Raw genomic sequence first — 19,165 nt, 5'->3', positions numbered from 1 at the left:
CACTACACACGTGTTAGATAACAGGCACTAATTAGGTAGTGTATTAGTGCAGGTCAAGGATGGTGATTCGATGTGCTAGGGCTGCTTACTATGTATGATTATCGACCGCCGCCACTTGACCTGTAGGCTTACGGGCAAAGCAAATCTAATTTGGGGATGTTATGGACACCGTCTGGCCGAATCATCGAAACTTCCAAGACAAACAAAGATCACTCTCTATTCGTTGTATACATATACATTTTGACTGTTCCGCGGTCCGTGCTACTCATACTCGCAGCACAAGCATGTTCGCCTCCACATAAGGTGTGTCTGGCTCGACTGACACAACTAGCTTGCTCTTTTCGTCTGTTTCAAGATTTTGGCTTCTGTAACTCCTTTCCTCTTTTCACGTCCTTCGCCTATATTCTTCAACTGTATTTTCCGCGGATTAAGTTGAAACATATCTTACAATGAACTCAGTAAGAAATCCAAGGGCGAGCTTGTCTTCTCGCTTTTTAGACAACCTCTTGAAACTGGTTTCAGTTATTATCATATAATATGTTTAATCAAAAGGACATGAAATATGGGTGAGGTAAGAGCCGTGTAAAAAGGAAGCCAAAGTGGACAGTGGGATACAGGAATAATTCAAGTAAAAGCTCCAAATTTGCGCAACTCAGCCTCAGTCCAGTCCCAGAGACGGCGCCCTTGCTCTTCGTTTTTGGCGTATTTATTGTGAGCCTTGAGCTTTCCCACTGGGACATAATATGCTCCATTGACGAGCTCCTGTTTCTTGGCACCTGTGGCGGCCCATAGCTGGTTATAAGCTCCTGCATGGACTGGCGTTCCTAAAAGCCCTAGGAACTTCGAACTCAAGGCAGCAATGGTAGAGTGCTCGCTCGCAGGGCTGTAAAGGTCCGTGAGTATGATACCCGGGTGAACGGATACAGCAGTGATTGAAGGAAAACGTCTTGCGAGCTCAGCAGCAAACAGAATGTTGGCTGCCTTGGAGGCGCCATATCGAAGGTTTGTATGGACCTTTTTTAACTTGTCTTGATCCAGGACGGATTCAAAAGGTGGTGCGAGATTGTGTCCAATTGAAGATAATGAAACAACTCGCACATCTGAATCCGGCTCCTGAGCAGTCTTCAACAAGGTCGGGAGCAGGAGCTTTGTCAAAAGGAAGTGGCCAGTATGGTTTGTACCAAGTTGAATCTCATGGCCCATTTCTGTTTGCCCTGGTGGAAGAGCCATCACACCTGCATTGAGCATTAGGATATCGAGCCGTGATGACTCTGCGCAGAATTGCTGCACTGCATCTGTGATGGATTGAATGGATGACAGATCCAGAGGAAGCCACGTAATATTCACATTATTCGAGACCTGTTCTTTGAGGGAACTAATAGCACTTTCTGCCTTTGCTTTCGAGCGCGCCGCAAGAAATATCTTCTCTGGATTATGCTTCGCTAACTGGAGTATAGATTCCTTCCCCAGCCCAGCATTCCCTAGAAATGTTAGGACCCTTCCCCGACGATTCTGGTGGGAATCAGGAAGCCTGACTTACCGCCAGTCACCAAAACAACTTTGCCTGACAAGTCTGGTATATCTCGTTCAGGATCAAAACTCACTCCTCCCATATAATTGCAAGGATTTAAAAATTCCGTAACAAACGCTGCCATTATCACAGCGGGTCGTGTTATTCTTGTTGTCCTCTGTTTCTTCACTGTACTAGAATGGATTCAAAGAATAAAAAGAAAACTGCGGAGATTTAGATCTCTATACTCCGTACACCAAGAGACTTTGGCTCTCCACAATCCTCATATATCTTTCAGGCTTACTGTGGAGCCAAATGAGAGAGAACGATGATATTGGTGACTAGCTAGCAAGGGAGCAAGGGGGAATGGCGAAGATACCTATACACAGGATCACGTGACTTGACGCAATAGAAATACCTGCATAGTCGTCCCCTTTTTCCCTCTTCCGCATGAGGCCAAAAGATCTTCATGCACACTCGCAGCCTTGTCTTGATCCAGCTAGTCAAGATTTCGAAATAATAGTTGTATGAAAAGGATAAAACTATAAGCTTTTCCGCCGTGTAGGACCCTGATCAACCCCACGTGGCAAACGCGGATAGACTGTTGTCCCGAACCTAGGCCTACTCAGTGGATCCTCGGTATATACCTAAGCCGCCCAGGCCGCTCCATATGGCCTCTCATTACTGGAGAGAAGTTGAACGTTTAACCTAGCACAACAAGCGACTATGGAGGCAGTCTACAATTTGTAGCCGTTCCGATATCCGAGAGAACGGGTTTGTGGATGCTAAGATCCCTATACGTCCCTTAGGATCTTAGAATGCTGATCAGCAGCTTTTGGAGCATCTAGTTCCGTACCTAAACCATGCGGTGGTGGCAATGTCAACTGCTAGGCTCAATCACCGATGGATTATCTTCAAAACCATCGAGGGCAAATCGCGCGAATATATGCAATGTCGAGTATAGTACAACAATAGATCAATCAGGATCAGTCGTTTGTAGCGCCTGATACTTCTCACTAGAGCTAGGGTGAATGTTCTATTACCAGCATTTGTTAATGGTGCTTGAGACGCTACTACCTATTAATATATTATGAAATTAGAGTAGTATAGAAGTTGACTGAAGTCACCAAAATATTAAATGACAACCAACAGCAAAGCGAAACATTCCGCAGCACAGTTTCAAAGAAGTACCATCGTCACCTCAGGGTGTGTTGATGCGTACAAACATCGCAAGTACTCATGCTCAATTCTCAGACTGAGCAACTTTAATCACAGCCTTTCCAAGTCCCCCTTGGTTGCTGTATACAACCTGACAGGCGGCTCGCACATCCTGAATATCGGACATATCCACTGTAGTGCCCACGACTGTCTTTAATTTACCATCCTCAACATATTCCCGCATCGCGTCCAAGTCCTTGCCATTCTCATGCAGGAACATGTATGTATAGTTAACACCGTAGCGTCGAGCGCGCATTTTCCGGATGGAATCCAGGAGATTCAGTCCGAGTCTGACATATATTGGGACAGAGGTGCCGCGCTCAAGGAAATCCTGTAGCTGGCTCCCTGAAGGTGTAGTTGCAATAGACACAACCCAGCTAGTCTTTGGTCGCATCAAACAAAGGTATTCCATGGCGACGCCGGCTGTGTCGAACAAGAAATCAACAGTACCGTGCTCAATCACAGTCTTTGGATTGACCTTCTTGTAGTCGATTACTTGCATCGAGTCAGCACTTATTGCATGGTAAGTCCTGGGACCGACTTCTTACTCTGATCAACGGTTCCCTCTCCTAAGAGTTCGTCCACTTTGGCAACTTTCGATGTCGAGACGGTGGTGATCACCTTCCCAGCGTTAAAAACATGCTTCGCAAATTGACATGCGTATAGACCGGTCCCACTCACTGCCATTCAGTTAGCAGACAACCTAAATAAGATGAGCGGGTATATCATACATCCAGCGGGTACAAATACAGTCTTTCCGGAAAGATCGCCATCATATTTCCTCAGCGCCTGTAGAGCTGTCAATCCTGCTAATGGAATTGAGGCTGCGCTCTCAAATGACAACGACTGTGGTTTGAGAGCGATGTATTCCTCTGGACATTTGGCGTATTCGCTCCACGCCCCTAGATTTGATTTTGTCAGCTCGAGTACGATGACAAGCTCTTGTCGATCATCACAATACCTCGACATGCCTCCGGCAATCTGACGTAGACCGCATCTCCGACTTTAAACCGCGTCACGCCTGATCCGATCTCGGCAACTGTACCGGCGCAATCATAGCCGATCTTGTATGGGAACCTGACCCGTTCAGAGTGAGCCATCTTTCAGCCATCTGGACGGAAAGCACATACGCGTCTTTCTGCAGAAACTTGAATATACCATCGGCCTTTTTCACGTCGATTGGATTTATACTAGCAGCGTGAACTTTGATAAGAACATCTTTTGGGTCCTGAATCTCCGGCTTGGGGAGATCGGAAAGTTGGTAGCCGGACGGTTTTGAGTATGCAGGAATGTTAATCGACAACATGTTGGTAGGGTGCCTTTGAAGACAGAGAATTCTCGACTTGAGAAGCCGGAATTGAGAAAATATATAATATCTCCGCTGGAATTAAAAATAGTGTTCCTATATCCAAGCAGCACTGTTGTTCGGTCGGACTAGGTTTCTTGCTCCAGAATGACTTAGAAATCTGATGTATTCAGCGGAACCATATATAATCCTGAACCATCGTTAGAGTTACAGGGTCCACCACTACAGATGTCGGGAAACGGGAGGATTTCTGCAACATGGTCGGGACGGCTTGATCAAATTATCCGCCCGAATCCCCACCTGAGAATCCCCGTAGTTCTAGAAGCCAAATGTTGCCCCATTCCCGACCACCCCACCTTGCCTGCTTTTAGACAACCACAACCACCTAATAATCCTCATGCTCTGGAATGTTGCACACTGAATAATGCTTCATGCTCATCGGTAGTCACGAAAAAACTTTCGCCAATAGCCATTCGTTCGGGGCCCTGTTAGCTGTTTCGTAACACTTCTCTTCATGATAGTCACTTATGATGTGCACGATGATGGTTCTCATTGCTAAGCTTCGATTTATTAAAATTGTATTAGAATTTAGTTAAGGTTGGGCCTAGAAGTGTTATTAATTCTACTTCTATAAGACAGAGCCCTACAGTGGCCACTGTGGCCTAGAGTCCTAGCCTGTAGAGTAGGAGGAACTCTGAAGTTATAGCGCTGATCCTAATAGGTGCATATAGGTTTCATAGTTATACTAGTAGATTAGGACTCTATAAATGGTATAATCAAATACAGCACAATAAGATTAACTAGATAATACCTAGATCATCCCTACTAGACCACTGGGGGCACTGCCCTCGCCTAATACAGTGGTCAGAATGGGGGGTGCAGGGCGGCATAGCACGATGGCCAACAATAACTGTAAGAGCCGTCTTGTAGAGCCTCATCCATGATGCTTGGCAGACATACATTAGTCATTGCTGGCTTAAACGCACGGTGATCATTATCCACTGGTTAAGTCCCCTAATGGAGTTCAGGATTGGTGATGGGGACGTTATGAGAAGTTGTGGTGGGAGTAGGATATTGAGGTGCGTTGATCTGAATTTTGGCGAGGCGCTTTTAAAGCGTGACCAACCTGGAAGACAGGTTTAAAACGCAGTTCGGCTGGATTTTCGCTATCAACGAGAGCCTATTCCAGTGAAATATAGTTCTATGAAAGACGCAGGAACACATTTCCTCTCCAGCCACCTCATACTACGCTCAGCTGCGTATCAACGTATTCCGGGAACCTTAATATAAGCAGTATCTGTCCATCCTTTCCAGACTACCTAATTCTCCCAATACAACTACGCTGCCGAAGCAATTTTGATATAAAAGCGTGCAGCAAGACTAACAGGTGCGGTTTCGGCATCGCCACCAAGAGTTGTAGTCGTCACTCCATCAAAATTGAAATGTGCGGTATGGGTACTCCCTCCACCAGCAGCATTGTCGCGATCATCACAGGGTATATGGAGTGGCAGATGAAACGGGTTCTGAGGGAGGCCTGTAGCGAAATCCTGTTGGGATCCTGTCCCTGTTTGGGAAGTTTTCCCATCAGAAGTTGTTCGCTTGTCCCGGTCGGGGTCACCCCACTGGTCCTGCACTCCTGCAGGTGTCAGGTCGGTTGCCCGCAAGAAGGTGTCTCGCAGGTCAGGCAGGGTGAATGATTGGCCATCTGCTGGTCCCCAGGTGTTTCCGAGGAGCTGATATAGAGCCTTATACTGAGCTATGAGCAGCCGCTGACCATCACAGGCTGCCCAGAACAACGGGTTTGGAGGAACAGTGCCTGGAATTGCAACAATGCCGCCCAGTGGGAAGCCATCGGACACAGTAGGTGGGCTGGTCAGAATGTAATATCTCACGTACTTGTTTACGGGACGCGATTCAGCAGCTCCTCCTGACCATATCGACTCGTCGACGTAGTCATGGTCACGAATGTTGTCATATCCGCGAACATTATCGATGATTGTGGCATTGACTGGATAATGGGGTATTTTCACCCCAAAGCCTTTGGAAGAAGCATTTCTTGTAGCGTATGCTTGCAGCGAGCCAACGACCGGTCCGGTCGTCCCATCAGGAGGTAAGGCTCTAGAATTGGCATCAGGATCATTTTGTGACCCCTCGTCCTTTCCCCTAATAAAGATTCCAGATAGCTTTGGCACATTGAATTGGGCTGTAGGCACTGTATGACCATGCGTGATTGTAGCGATTGTAGCATCAATATATCGGCCAGCGTGATGGATGTGGTCCAACTGGATGTGGGACTTCATATCGGAACCGAGGCTACTCGAACCGGGCGTGAAGCGAGTACCTAAAATGCTGGCAAGAATGGGAAATTCTGCAACGTCGTACTGGTTGCCATTGCATACGGACCAAACATTCCTGTCTAGATGAGTAGCATCGCTACCAGCATACGGGCAAAGGATGGCGACTGGTAAAGTAGGCTTGGGCTTAGTCTTTATGATGTATTGCATGTAGACATTCACAGGCCTCGTCTCCTTGTCGCCGCCGCTGTCAACTTCGAAATATGGACTGTCATCGCTCCAATCACTCATATAGTAGCCACCAGCGCCACCAGTATAGTAAGTGTTACTATACGACACGGGCATTCGGTGAATGGTGACTTGAAAATTGGGATTGGCAGTCGTTGATTTGTTTGCTATCGTTCCAGGTGAGCGCGTGTCACTAGCTCCTATAGATGACATTAGCTTTCGGACGTTGTAGACACTCCTGATGGAGAAAATACCCCGTAGGAAACGACCCCTGAGATCAGGCAGAAGAAAGGTGTCCTTGGTACCACCATTGCTGTATCCGATCACGGCAAAAAGATCCGGAAAATCTTCCCTTCTGAGTGTTGTGCCGTCGCAAAAAGCCCAGCCCAGTTGTGTAATGGGAGCAACGTCGTCCGCTGCATAGGGAAGGATAGAGCCTACAGAGAGCTGATCCAAATCCATGACTTTTAGAGAGCCAAAAGGCCACTAACATGCAGTACTGGGAGTGTTAATTCAGGGGAAGAGGACTTGTAGTACCAAGTTAAATGTAAGAAAAATGGGGCATATTCAAAATGAAGGGGTTACAACAGCACTATATGTGTCTGTCTCTACTGAGAAGCGAAAAAGGGAGGCCTTCAAAGGAACCCGAGGACCATTTTATAGGCCCTCCGGTACTTGAGTCATTGCGGAACACATCTACATATCGACCAATGTAGTATCGAACGTCATCATGAGTTGTCCATGGACTGTCTTGGTAGGAGTCACAATTAGCTCACTCATAGGTAGTCACGACCGTACCAAGGATGTCCAAATCTAGGTTGAGCGTTTCCACATTTGCCCGATCTGAACTTAGACATCGCCAATCCTGGCCAGAATCTACGATCTGCACTCCGCAAACAGTCATCAAGCCCCTAGATCTATTGATAATGAAACTTGGAATGCATCAGATGGGTGGGTTATATTCTGTGTAATTCGATTCTGGCGGCATATGTTCTGTAGTAAGACGATCAACAAGCAGCTTATCACCATCACCAATCAACATTATCCACACTAAGAACTAGTGCTGCAGTCACTTATATTTAGTTCTTAGTGATATTTCTAACACCTTACAGAGCTGTGGTGCAAACATCTCCGGCGGCCCCAGTTGGTATGAAAATTACATCGGCATATGAGTTTGACCGGAGAAGAAGAGATGGAAGTGATGACGAAGCGCAGCTAGAAGACCGGATTCTCAAGAGACACTGTTTGATCTTTTCCTTAAGGGGGCGTGTGGGCATGACTGGGCAGTTAACCTGTGTCTCTAGCAGACTTTCAGTTGGATTATTCCTGAATCTTTTTCATTAAGTCTTTAACTATTGATCTTGACATATAGAAATCCCTAGTTAACCTTCATTTTGGATGTACTTTTGTTCAAGGCATGGATAACTACGCTTTGGCATAGTACACGGTGGGCGGCATTTGCGAAAGTGGGCGCTGTAGAGCTCAGGCACGATCGACGAGCCCAAAATAAACACTTGCAACTGGGAACTCATGTTTAGGCTGAGGACCATCTTTAAGGCCCTAAACCTAAGGATGCGCTGCTGACAGTCGTAAGGATGACTGGAGCATGTGTTCTGTGGTACGGATGAGTTGACTTTGGAAGGACTCTAGCGCCGCCCTAATGTGGTTGTGTCTGACTTTAACACAAATAGGATGTTCACATTGGTATAGAAGTGGCTTACCCTATCAAGGTTAGGGCTTTGGGGGAAGCTAGTTCCTAGTGGATCCATTGTAGACTGGTTGTGGGTTGGGTTTGGGTGGATCCGCATGGGGTCTAATCGAACCCAATGGGTTCTGGGTCAACCCATGGCATCAGTAATCCGCCTTGAAATCCATATGGGTGAGCCTAAGGCGAGTTAACTGTGGGCTAGAGGTTTGTTACATGCATAGCAGTATGCCCTATTTACATACTACTTATGTAGCCTACCTAGGCTACAGCACAGTGTCACTTCTGCAAAAGCTGTACCTAGGTACCTAGTACTTTGATATACATACACTCATTTGTATCCTACCAAACTTTGTTAACAAGGTGGCACTTTAGAGATGGCACCCTGCATACCATGACAATTCTGTTGAACTTTCTAGCAGTCAATGCAGACTCCCTCTCTAGCCAGTTTCGCCCAGTTTTGGACATTGTACTCTAGTCCTTGGTGAATTCAGGTACAAAGCAATACTTGCCCACACTTGCATTGTTGTAGGCAGTCCGTAGTCGCACACTAATACTGCATGCTGACAGATCTGACAATACAGCGCACGCGGTTCTGGATGCATATCTAGGTATGATTTTGATAGCATATGCTGGGTACAAAGACTGATTACTGGTTTCTATCATCTTTCCACAAGCGGACAGGAGGACACCGTTATTCAATAAGTATAGAGAACCCCTTGAGGGACTCTGATGCTTCACGGTTTTCGGAAAAAAAGATGTATATTATCTACACAGGTTTGTACTTTTCATAGAAGGAAAAAAACAACATATAAAATGATATGAATATCACATGATGGAGAACAGATCGACTATCAACCTGTGTAAAGAAGATGTCTTCAAAAGTGCTGGCGATAAAGGTCGTCACAGACATGATCACAAGCACCTCCGTAAATCGCCTAGTCTTGTTGACCTTGGGAAGGTGGGGGTCGGAGCTGTCCCTGTCTTCCGCCTTCATGTTGCTATATGATAAAGGAACCAGTGCTGTATTATGTGGGGTAGTGGTGTGTTAACTGATTGTGTCTTCGCTCGACTTAAAATAGGTGTAGCCTACCTAAAGCCAACAGGTATTTCAACTGGAGTCTCGATTGGTGGCGGATAGTGTGAAGAATAGCTTACATAAAACTTTGGGACTTCACAGGAGGAGACGGAGCATAATTTTCATTGAGTCAAAGGAAATATGGTTTAGGGGCAGGGCAACAACGAAGCAGGCCACGGTCGGAATACAGGTAAGTATATAAATACCAGAGCGGGGGATGTCCGTACGTGGGTCACGTGCCTGGCCATACTTTACGGAGCATGTTGACAGAAACAGGATAGAAAATGCCTCAGAGGCTCAGCAAGATTCTGTAACGTAATCAGACACTAAACTCGCCAGAACACTGAGCTGGCTGGCCGATCACTACAAAGTGATGATAATGATAATGATGATGATGATGTTGATGATGGGTAGCTAGTCTATTGCTGTCTTAAGAAAGGTATAAAAAGGTTCTGCCTTATGTGGGCCTCAAGTACCTCATTAAACCTTTTTTTTTCTTTATTTAAAGACGGGAGAAAGGAGGAGCCACCAGCCCAGATATAATCCCCTGTAAGATCCAGGTGTATAGATCTTACTGTATATCAGGATAAAAAGATTATATAGTAAATAGGGCTTCTTGCTGGAGCATATCACTTATGGTGGCAGTCTTTGCATGCATAGCTCATAATAAGTGATCAGCTAGACTTTAGTATGGACCTTGCATTCTTCTAAGATCCTCTGCCTCTGTGCTATAAATTGGTAGTGGCTTCTTGCCTAGTTATTTTTAGAAGAATGAATATCCACTAAAGAATTTCCAGCTTGCCGTAAGCCTGATTGATGCATGTTAATGTGGAAGTAAGGTTGAAAGAGGATGCACGGGCTGGAAGGGCAAGGAAGGCTGCCTGAGGAAGGTCAACAAGGACTATCGTCATTTGCTGAGCTATGGCTAACTTTCTCAGTATATGATAGAGCAGCCTAGCTGCTTCCTAGTATTTCGACATCTTGCTGATCATATTCATTATAGTGAATTTTGCTGATGGATTCAGCAATTGGTTAGGAATTCAGCCCAGCAGAGTATTTGTGTTCGACTTGTTCCAACAGGTTGATTCCCTCCATTACATTATGTACGAACTTTCAGAGGTGTGGTCTCGTTTACTCGTTTACTCGTATCGACGAATCCACCCAACTAGTATTAGGCTTCAACCGTTGTGGAGAAACCCTGCCGACTTTTGACTCCCCTTCCGGAGTAGGTATGGAACAGGGGCGAAACACAAGCTTCTATAAACGCTGTGAATGTCCCTCTTGGTACACTGTTGAATACATATCGATGCAGTTTACATGACCCTACAGCAGAATGCGTCTCGGTTCTCATCTTCTTTTTGGAGGAGCCCTACAGGCTACTTTTGGGTGTGCCACCCTTCTTGCACCCCTGACCTACAGGGACCACCACGGGACTTCTCACGCGGTACATAATGGGACTACATATACCCTCTCTTCGGACGGTACTTCTCCATCCATCATCATTCTGGACTATGGACGGGACATTGAAGGGTATGGGACATTTCATGTATCCCGGAGATCGGGGAATACTTCCGTGTTCGAGATGAGCTACAGCGAGACAGGTGCCTTGTTGAATACGTACAGGGTAAGTTGGATGCTAAATAGTGCGACCAGGTTCCACGTATTGACATTTACTGATTTCATAGGCCGATGGACCCCTGCCACTGGCTGCAGCCATGGACACTTACCGCATCAATCGGTACAACATCACGGAAAAGAGGACCTACACGAACCGTCTGATCCAAGGCGCCCTACGGTACCAGAAGTTGAACCTGTCGAGTGATGGGGAGCTTGAACTATCCTTTGTGGGCTTCAAGCCAGCTGTGCATGAGGTACCCTTGTCGCAACTTCCAGGATCCTTTAATTGCTCGGACCCCGTGCTGAATCGGATTTGGGAGACGGGGGCCCGCACCGTGCAGCTGAACGAGATTCCCGCGGGATCTCTTCCAGATTTCTGGATTATGACTGATGAAGGAGCTCTCGTGGATAGCCTTGCTCCTCAACCATTTGCAGCAGACTTTGCCGCTACCATGTCTGCTTACAAGGTCGCCTTCTCTGTGAAGCCGGTAGTGCGTGGATTTGGCTTCACTGTGTTGAGTGACACGCTAGGGAGTGGGGTCTATCTCTTTGTAGATGTAGCTAACTCGTCGATCTCTGCTCATGCAGGATCCACGGAAAGTGGAAGTCCTCCGCTGGCGTCAGCTGTTCTGCCCCCATCGGTCACCCTCCACCAATGGCATACGGTCGAAGCCACTGTGAATGTGACACAAATTTCGATCAAGCTCGATGGAAATTCAGTGCTTGACTTCTCTCAAACAGCTGCCTTTTACGGTTCCTTTGGACTAGGAGCCTCTTTCGGCCACAGGGCCGTGTTCGCGAATGCCTCTTTGATGGCTTACGGTATGGAGATGTATTCTTCGTCGCTGACAGACAAGTCTGCCCTGAAGGATTTTCTTCTTGGCACCAACCCACTCCCAGTCAGCGTTGATGGCTCACGGCGTGATCGTATCGCCTACGCGGGAGACCTAGACATCACCGCCCGCACGGCATTTGCCAGCACGAATGGCCTGGAATACATTAACGGATCAATCGCACTCCTCGGGTCTATGCAGATGCTGCCCGGTTTCTTCACACCTACCGCGAAGGTGCAACAAGAGCCGCAGGTGGAACCTATTCGGGCTAATACCACCGGCTTGATAGGGTACTCCTTCAGTCTGGTCAGTGCCATGGCGCAGTACTACGAGCAGACCGGGGATGTAACATTCCTACGACACTGGACGCCGAGGGTCGGCCGACTTTTCGACTGGGCTTACAGCCAGACCCTACCCAATGGGCTTCTCAACATTTCCGACGCAACAATTGGGGGCGACTGGAACTACTACGATCCTCCTCTGAGCGGTGTGGTATCAAAATTCAACCTTGTCTACGCATATGCCTTGAAGCAGTGGCTACCCTACGTGGCTGACGGAGGGCTCAACGCTACCATGTACGCGAATCGCCTGCAATCGTTGCAAAAGGCGATCGCCACCAATCTCTGGAGCGACAAGCTCCAGGCATTCTATCTTTCCGATTCCCACGAAGACTTTTTCTCCCAGGAGGCTAACGCCCTAGCAATCCTCAGCGACACTGTGCCTTTCACCGGAAACCAGTCCGCGAGCACGATTCTCTCTTCCATGGCTCGGGATCTATATGTCTCTGCCGGAGCGCTGGCGTTCTCCAATGCAAGTGCGGCAAGCGGATGGGCGCAGAAGATCAGCCCCTATGCCTCTGGATACCATCTGAAGGCTGCTTTTCATGCAAACGATCCGGCCAGTGCCGAGTACCTCCTACGTAGCGTCTGGGGCCCTATGAGCGATCCATCGCACACCAACTACACCGGCTGCACATGGGAGACTTTGGATGCCGACGGTACGCCCGGCCTTGGTGCCTCCACTTCGCTCTGTCATGCCTGGGGTTCCGGGCCCACAGCTGATCTGAGTCGTTACGTGCTGGGTGTCCAGGCCGTAACGCCCGGCTTCAAGGAGTGGAAGGTTCACCCGCAGACTTTGGGCCTGGAGTATGCTCGCGGTAAGTATCCTGTCCCACAGGGTAGCATTCAGGTGGATTGGTCTTTCGGCAATGACGGCCTCCTTAATATGACTGTGACCGCCCCTGCAGGCACGAAGGGGATTATTCTTCCCCCCAGCCTGCTGAAAGTACCTTTGTCGAAGTATAGAGTCTCGGGGGATGCAGAGAAAGTCGGCGAGGGTTTTGTTATACAGGGAGGCCAGGCATTCACCCTCCAACAGAGCAGATAGTTCTTTTCCTAAGTCCATGTAAACTAGCGTTCTATCGTCTTGTTCAAAGCTCGTTGATAGTGAGTAAACTAAAGGCCACCGCCATGACGGCACCAGCGGGAATCGAAGGGATATAACGGTATAGCTTGTAGACATAACCGTCGCTGTTCTCGGTCATTGCGTTTATTGCAGCGCACACGTGCTCAAGGACAGGCAAGCAACTGAGATTGAGGGTTCGGCGCTTGCAATATTCAAAGAAATTGGCAATAAAAGTATGATCTTTGGGTGAGACCACCCACCGGTGCCATCCAGACATGCGTGGCCATCTTATACGAATATACGAGAATACGAGAGCGAGCGCGAGCACGACGAACTATGGTAGAGGGGCGGGCCGCAAATACATTTTGATAGTCGCCACCTAGTGGCGAGTCTGGCGACGAGTCAATTTCATGTTGTCCCCAAGGGGTTCCAACATTTCCCATGCAGCTTGCGGCTTCTGTGGAATTAGCACAGGTGAATCGTTGGGCAGTTCCCATTAAATTGAAGGACACAAGAAAATGTGTTTAGTGTGCCCAGCCGAACCGAATCTGAATGGCTTTCGAGATCCTGTACTTAATTCTGCGCCCTATCTTTCCTTAACTCGTGGTCACTGGGATATCCGAGTGGGAAGCTCTTGTTTGAACAAATCTACGGGAGATGGCAATTATCCTTCACCAGTTAGTTTCTGGCCGTTTCTATGGCGTGGTTCCGGTCAGCCCCTCGCCTAGGGTCATTGCCCCTTTCATCTAACACCTCTAATAAGATATTGTTCTGGGCTCTGCATCCTTCGTCAAGGCGCCGTCTCCTGGAGAAGCCCGGTCGCACCTCTCTCCAAATCTTAGCGATATCGACGCCCCGAATAATATATTGATTGTCTACTTGCTGCGCAACTGCACAAGGAGCGCTGTTCGAGACTTCGTCATTGAAAAGCCAAGGAGCCAGATCTCCATCAATCAGCAGACAGCCTCCGGAGGACTGATCTGTGGACAATGGGTATAATGGTAATAAGTGTCCTTATATATTTATAGTTCCTCTTATTACAAATAATGGTAGCTGGTATGGTTGTCACGTGAGAATTATTGGCCCATCCCCGCCAACGAGGTCGTGATCTTTCAACCACGATATAAAATGAACGAAAACGGATAAAAGTACAAAGGAGGAAGTTTCAGAATCACACTGGGAACTCTGCTGTCAGTAGAGAGAAAATTATGTCATTATTGCTGGGGTGGGCGTGGACACATACCTTGGTTTTCCCCTATAGCGAATGACGGGCGGTGTCTATGACGCTTAGTTTAGACGCTCGACAGCTGTTTGCAGTACGTTCCCTCTTCTTCCGAGCGTTCTGGGAGAATGCATCGAGAGTTTACATTGGATTAGGTGTAGTTAACAATTGAAATGAACAAGCTTAACCTCTGGGACAACCTATTTCACTATCTCTTTTTGGATTCTGGCGGAACCACAGTATATTCTACCCTATTCCGCAATGTAGTTACGTTTTCATCAACAAATCAACCATTTTAAGTCACTCTATGGTCCAAATTTCCACACGAGTACTGACAGCTATTCCAGATATGAAAGTCACTGATAGACAACATTACATCATGATGTTTTTCATTGACGTCGTGATTGAGCCACTCGTTGGAATCTCTGCGCATAGATGCAAAGACATATATTAAGGAGGTTTCACCGAGAGAGTGTAATAGCTAAATTTTCAGGACCATCCTCACCCAGTTGACATTGACCTGCATTGAACTTCAATATTAACCTCGAACACAATCGACGATATGAAGTATTCAGTGCTGTCAATTGCGGCTCTTGTCGGCCCTGCCCTGGCAAATCCAGCCTACTACTGGCGACAATATCTCTCTCGTCCAATCCATCCTGCCGATGCTGGTACCATCAGTATCAACAACTTCGCTCCGTTTAACGTCCAAGTGGATGTAGAACCACAGGGAAATCAATTCAGTATTGCGCCAGGGGGTCAGCGCTCAGTTCCAGGCGCACCTGTTGCGGATGTGAAATTTAACCACCAGGTAGAAGTGAGCTATGTCTCCGGTGATCAGGGCACGTTTAACTATGTCATTAATCGGATTGGCGATGGCTTCGCTGGATGTGTTAATGTTTCACCGGATGGATGTGGATCTCTGACCTGGTGTTCTGGAAACCCTTCGACAAAACCAGTGACCTGTGCAGCTGGCACCGAGCTCCCTGTAACCTTGTACTGGCCTAGGTATGTCTTTCAGAGCCAACTATCCCATGCCTCCACTGATTAAGCCTGTTAGCCATATGATGGAGACTACACATGACTTCCTGCTGTAATAAAGAAAGCAGAATAGCAGTCAATAGTGTGGATAGCCGTTCAACTAGCTGTGTCGTGAGGGCTGGTGTATTCAACATAACACCATGGGTTTGTCTATGCGGGGCTACATATAAGCTATATAAGCTATCTTATATTCTTTAATAGTAATGACAATAGGATAATATTACAGTAATATTGCCCTTCCTGATAGGGTTCAACATTTTTCTGTCTTTAGTAAGCAGCCCTATATAACTACAACAAGATGGAGAGTGATTTACCTCTGCAGTCAAGTGTTGGGCAAATCTACATAATGAAGGCCAAAGAATAAGACTCCTTACAGTGACCCAGAAGAAATCCAGTAGCCCATGTCGAGGAGAGCGGGTTGCCAAATATTATCGTCTCATTGATATTGAGGACTAGCTGAATGTTTCTCGCTTACCGCAAGAATATGCTGGAAAGTCGATGGGCTGGAGGGGAATGGATTGAGACATCGGGGAGTCGGGTATAGAGTATTTGAGAGCGACGGTAGAGTGCCTGAATGTTTATATTAGCAATAGCATCGCACTTTAGCCCTCAGTCATTAGTTCCCACCCAATTTCTACAAGTCTTTCTACAGACACAAGTGAGGTAGCAGCAAGTTGTTCAATTTCCCTTAGCTAAATCAAGCCGACCAGTACAACGTGTCCAAAGAGAACGCAATCATAATAGATAGTCGTTCATCGCCCAGTTCAGAACTACAATTTGTTCCCAGAAACACTGTGGTATCTCAACACTTCTGCCACGTCAAGGTGCCGGATAATGGCGCTTGCGAACACCCTGGTGCTGCAAGCCTTCTCAAGGTCCCATAGATACCTTCCTCGCCGTTATTATCTCGAGTGCGAGGTATGCAAAAGTCCTTGTTCCAGAGAAGGACGGCGTGCCAGTTCTGCTGGCGTGCGCCTTTGCACCGGTTCCGGAGCCGCCACTTCGCTAAGGGCATTATACGGGTCCCAATCATCATCGTCACGATCTGATCTATCGCGGGGGTTTCCTTTGTCGGCCGGCTTTCGAGACTCAGCGTTCTTGGAACGGCTAGAGACATGAAAGAGGGACTTGATTTTATCCACAATTTCCATCGTTTTCCCAACTCAGTGAAGGGGCTTTGTTTTCTTTTCTTAAAAGAAGTTTGTTTGAATGTCTTTCCATACGGGGCTCGCCGCCTGGCGTGTTGTGGAAAAAGGTCGGCATGATCTGGCAGAAAAAGGGTCAGCAGGTCCAACTCTCAACCATAAATTAATCTCGAGGTGTACAACACCTGTTTAGCAGTATTATTGCCACCACTTGAATTTCCACCCTCCCACTACGAAAGCCCTTTGAACTAAATTCTAGACCATTGTACTATTAATGTCATGTGTATGTAAGTAGAAGTAAATGAAGATAAATTAGGTGTTAAGCTTGAGAAGCAACATCTATATATTTATGTATATATGTATATACTCTGTATATCATGCATATATTTAGTACTCTTTAATATAGTTAATATACTATATATACATACTAAAATAGAATAATTAATTAAAATAACTTAATCTACTATAATACATATATAATAAGCATAAATCTATAGATGTTAAGGGGTAGTAAGGTATATAGGTATGCGATTCATTTGATGCTATTTGGAGGTCTTTTGCGGTCGGAGAGGGGCAGAAAATTAGGGTGGTTAACTATGGTAATTTATAATAGAACATGACCAATACCCATTGAGGTTGAACGGACGGGTAACTGGAGCTGCTCTAGCATCTCTAGCATGGTGCCTGATGGGAGGTAATATTGTAAAAAGTCATTTTAGCTGGATTGTACGTGCTGATCTAGTTATACTAAACGCGATGCAGGCAACTGTCAGTGTTCTCATCTTCAGGATCAACGTGCAAGGTATGGTTCTTTAACAAGGGTTATACGGGCTGACGATGGCATGGCTGTGGATTGACTAGGTGAGATTTTCTCTTTTCATTGTACCAAATGAGAAAACTAAAAGCCAGGCACTGGAGTTACAGGTCCTTATTTTCTATGTGCATTATTTCGTTTGGCCCGAGCCCTGAGAAACGGAGGGTTTGAACTCTCCGCGCAAGATCCTCCGCGGGATAATCTCAACCCTGTCCACTGGAGTACGGAATATCATGATCAGGACCCGAGAGAAAATAGTTTCATATGCATTAGTGGATGCATAATCTAAGCTGAATCTTCACCATCTCATGTTTCCACTCTTGTACAAGATCTTGTTTCTTTCCACAGATTTCCTGCATTCCTGCTCACTCTAACTTTGCCCCAAAATACACCAAGTGAAACCAGCCTCAACGATAGAACCGAAGAAAGGACAACTAAAAATGGCTGAATTTAGATATCTGATCCACTTTGCAGATGAAAAGGGAGACAGATTCTTTGCTGATATCGACTCTACGGAGCCCGTCATTGGGGCACAAGTCAACGCACATCGCTCATTTGAGGACCTGAAGGAGAGGAGAAATAGTGAAATTAGGTCTATCGCCAAGGTACTGCAAATGCTCTCTCGCAGGAATAAACCTTACGTCTGAATGCAATCTCACATCGACTACAGCTTCTCCCCCCTGTCCCTGCACACGATCTGCCGATCTACTGCGTGGGACTTAATTACAAGAGCCATGCAAAAGAAGCAAAGGTAAGTTCATCACTATACAGGGTTCCACATAGAGTCTCATCGGATATCAGCTTAATGTCCCCGCAAATCCTCCGGTGTGGACAAAACCCGCTGCCGCTCTGGCCGGTCCCGATGAGACAATCGCGATGAACCGGTTCTGTGCGTCCCACTTACCAGACTGGGAGGTGAGTGCTGTCCTGTTTTGCTGTGAAGCCCGTCCAATATTGCGGGCACATTAGTCCGCCAGTCTTATATAAGTCTAATCAAGCCTACATCGCGAATAACAGGGCGAGCTCTGCTTCGTGACCTCGCGCGAGTGTCGCGACCTCAGCGTTGAAGAGGCATCCTCTTGTATCATGGGCTATACCATTGGGAACGACCTATCCTGCCGCTTTTTCCAACTGCCGGAGCAGTCAGGCGGGCAATTCTTCTACGCCAAGGCCTTTGATAGATTTGCGCCTGTTGGCCCAGTGCTGGTGCACCCTTCCGTCTGGGGCAAGGTTAAGAAGACGGCCCGGTTGGTGACGCGCATCAATGGGCAAGTCAAGCAGGACTCTCACATGAGCACGGATATGATCTACGAACCGGCGAGAATTCTTAGTTGGATGTCGCAGGGTAAGTACCCCTTTTGAATTGAAGTCTATGAGTAGAACACCTAACAATCGTTGTTCTGCTTTTCTGCTTAGGCACCACAATTCCCGCGTATACGATTGTTATGACGGGGACTCCTGCGGGTGTGGGTGTATTCCAGTCCCCACGACAATTTCTCAAGGATAAGGACTCGGTCGAGATGGAGATTACCGGCCTCGGAGTGCTGAAAAACCGGATTGTGTTTGAAGAAGGCCAGGACAATATGCTGTGAGATGACCTTTCACCTTGTTTGAAGACTGTCGACGATCACCTGGGCTGTTTGCTCTGGGATGGCAAACGATTGTACTGATTATGCTCCTCTTACGAGATGACCAGGGCCTTTATATGGAAATTTATCAAGTCTAAATTGTGGTATAGGTTCAGTCTGTG

General features: G+C 47.0%; 5 protein-coding genes across 5 annotated transcripts; 2 read left to right on the top strand and 3 right to left on the bottom strand.

Annotated features, from left to right (window-relative positions):
- Window positions 1-624: 624 nt before the first annotated feature.
- Aud_009358 (uncharacterized protein) lies at window positions 625-1,613 on the bottom strand (the record flags this gene model as incomplete). The annotated part of the gene is made up of 2 exons (XM_043294214.1): window positions 625-1,481; window positions 1,541-1,613. The coding sequence occupies 2 exons, from the start codon at window positions 1,611-1,613 to the stop codon at window positions 625-627; spliced, it is 930 nt and encodes a 309-aa protein (XP_043150149.1).
- Window positions 1,614-2,753: 1,140 nt separating this feature from the next.
- Aud_009357 (NADP-dependent oxidoreductase) lies at window positions 2,754-4,034 on the bottom strand (the record flags this gene model as incomplete). Its single annotated transcript, XM_043294213.1, has 5 exons — window positions 2,754-3,223; window positions 3,277-3,408; window positions 3,460-3,630; window positions 3,690-3,805; window positions 3,859-4,034. The coding sequence occupies 5 exons, from the start codon at window positions 4,032-4,034 to the stop codon at window positions 2,754-2,756; spliced, it is 1,065 nt and encodes a 354-aa protein (XP_043150148.1).
- A 1,337-nt stretch (window positions 4,035-5,371) lies between these two features.
- Window positions 5,372-7,018, bottom strand: Aud_009356 (phage tail protein; the record flags this gene model as incomplete). Its single annotated transcript, XM_043294212.1, has 1 exon — window positions 5,372-7,018. The coding sequence occupies one exon, from the start codon at window positions 7,016-7,018 to the stop codon at window positions 5,372-5,374; it is 1,647 nt and encodes a 548-aa protein (XP_043150147.1).
- A 3,654-nt stretch (window positions 7,019-10,672) lies between these two features.
- Aud_009355 (putative alpha-L-rhamnosidase C) lies at window positions 10,673-13,175 on the top strand (the record flags this gene model as incomplete). Its single annotated transcript, XM_043294211.1, has 2 exons — window positions 10,673-10,963; window positions 11,025-13,175. The coding sequence occupies 2 exons, from the start codon at window positions 10,673-10,675 to the stop codon at window positions 13,173-13,175; spliced, it is 2,442 nt and encodes an 813-aa protein (XP_043150146.1).
- Window positions 13,176-17,855: 4,680 nt separating this feature from the next.
- Window positions 17,856-19,007, top strand: Aud_009354 (fumarylacetoacetate hydrolase family protein; the record flags this gene model as incomplete). Its single annotated transcript, XM_043294210.1, has 5 exons — window positions 17,856-18,020; window positions 18,086-18,166; window positions 18,217-18,330; window positions 18,433-18,760; window positions 18,832-19,007. The coding sequence occupies 5 exons, from the start codon at window positions 17,856-17,858 to the stop codon at window positions 19,005-19,007; spliced, it is 864 nt and encodes a 287-aa protein (XP_043150145.1).
- Between the last annotated feature and the right edge of the window lie 158 nt (window positions 19,008-19,165).

This window comes from Aspergillus udagawae (genome assembly GCF_001078395.1).
Source record: "Aspergillus udagawae IFM 46973 DNA, scaffold_7, whole genome shotgun sequence".
Taxonomy (NCBI): Eukaryota; Fungi; Ascomycota; class Eurotiomycetes; order Eurotiales; family Aspergillaceae; genus Aspergillus; species Aspergillus udagawae.
This window is presented reverse-complemented; position numbering and strand designations above follow the sequence as displayed.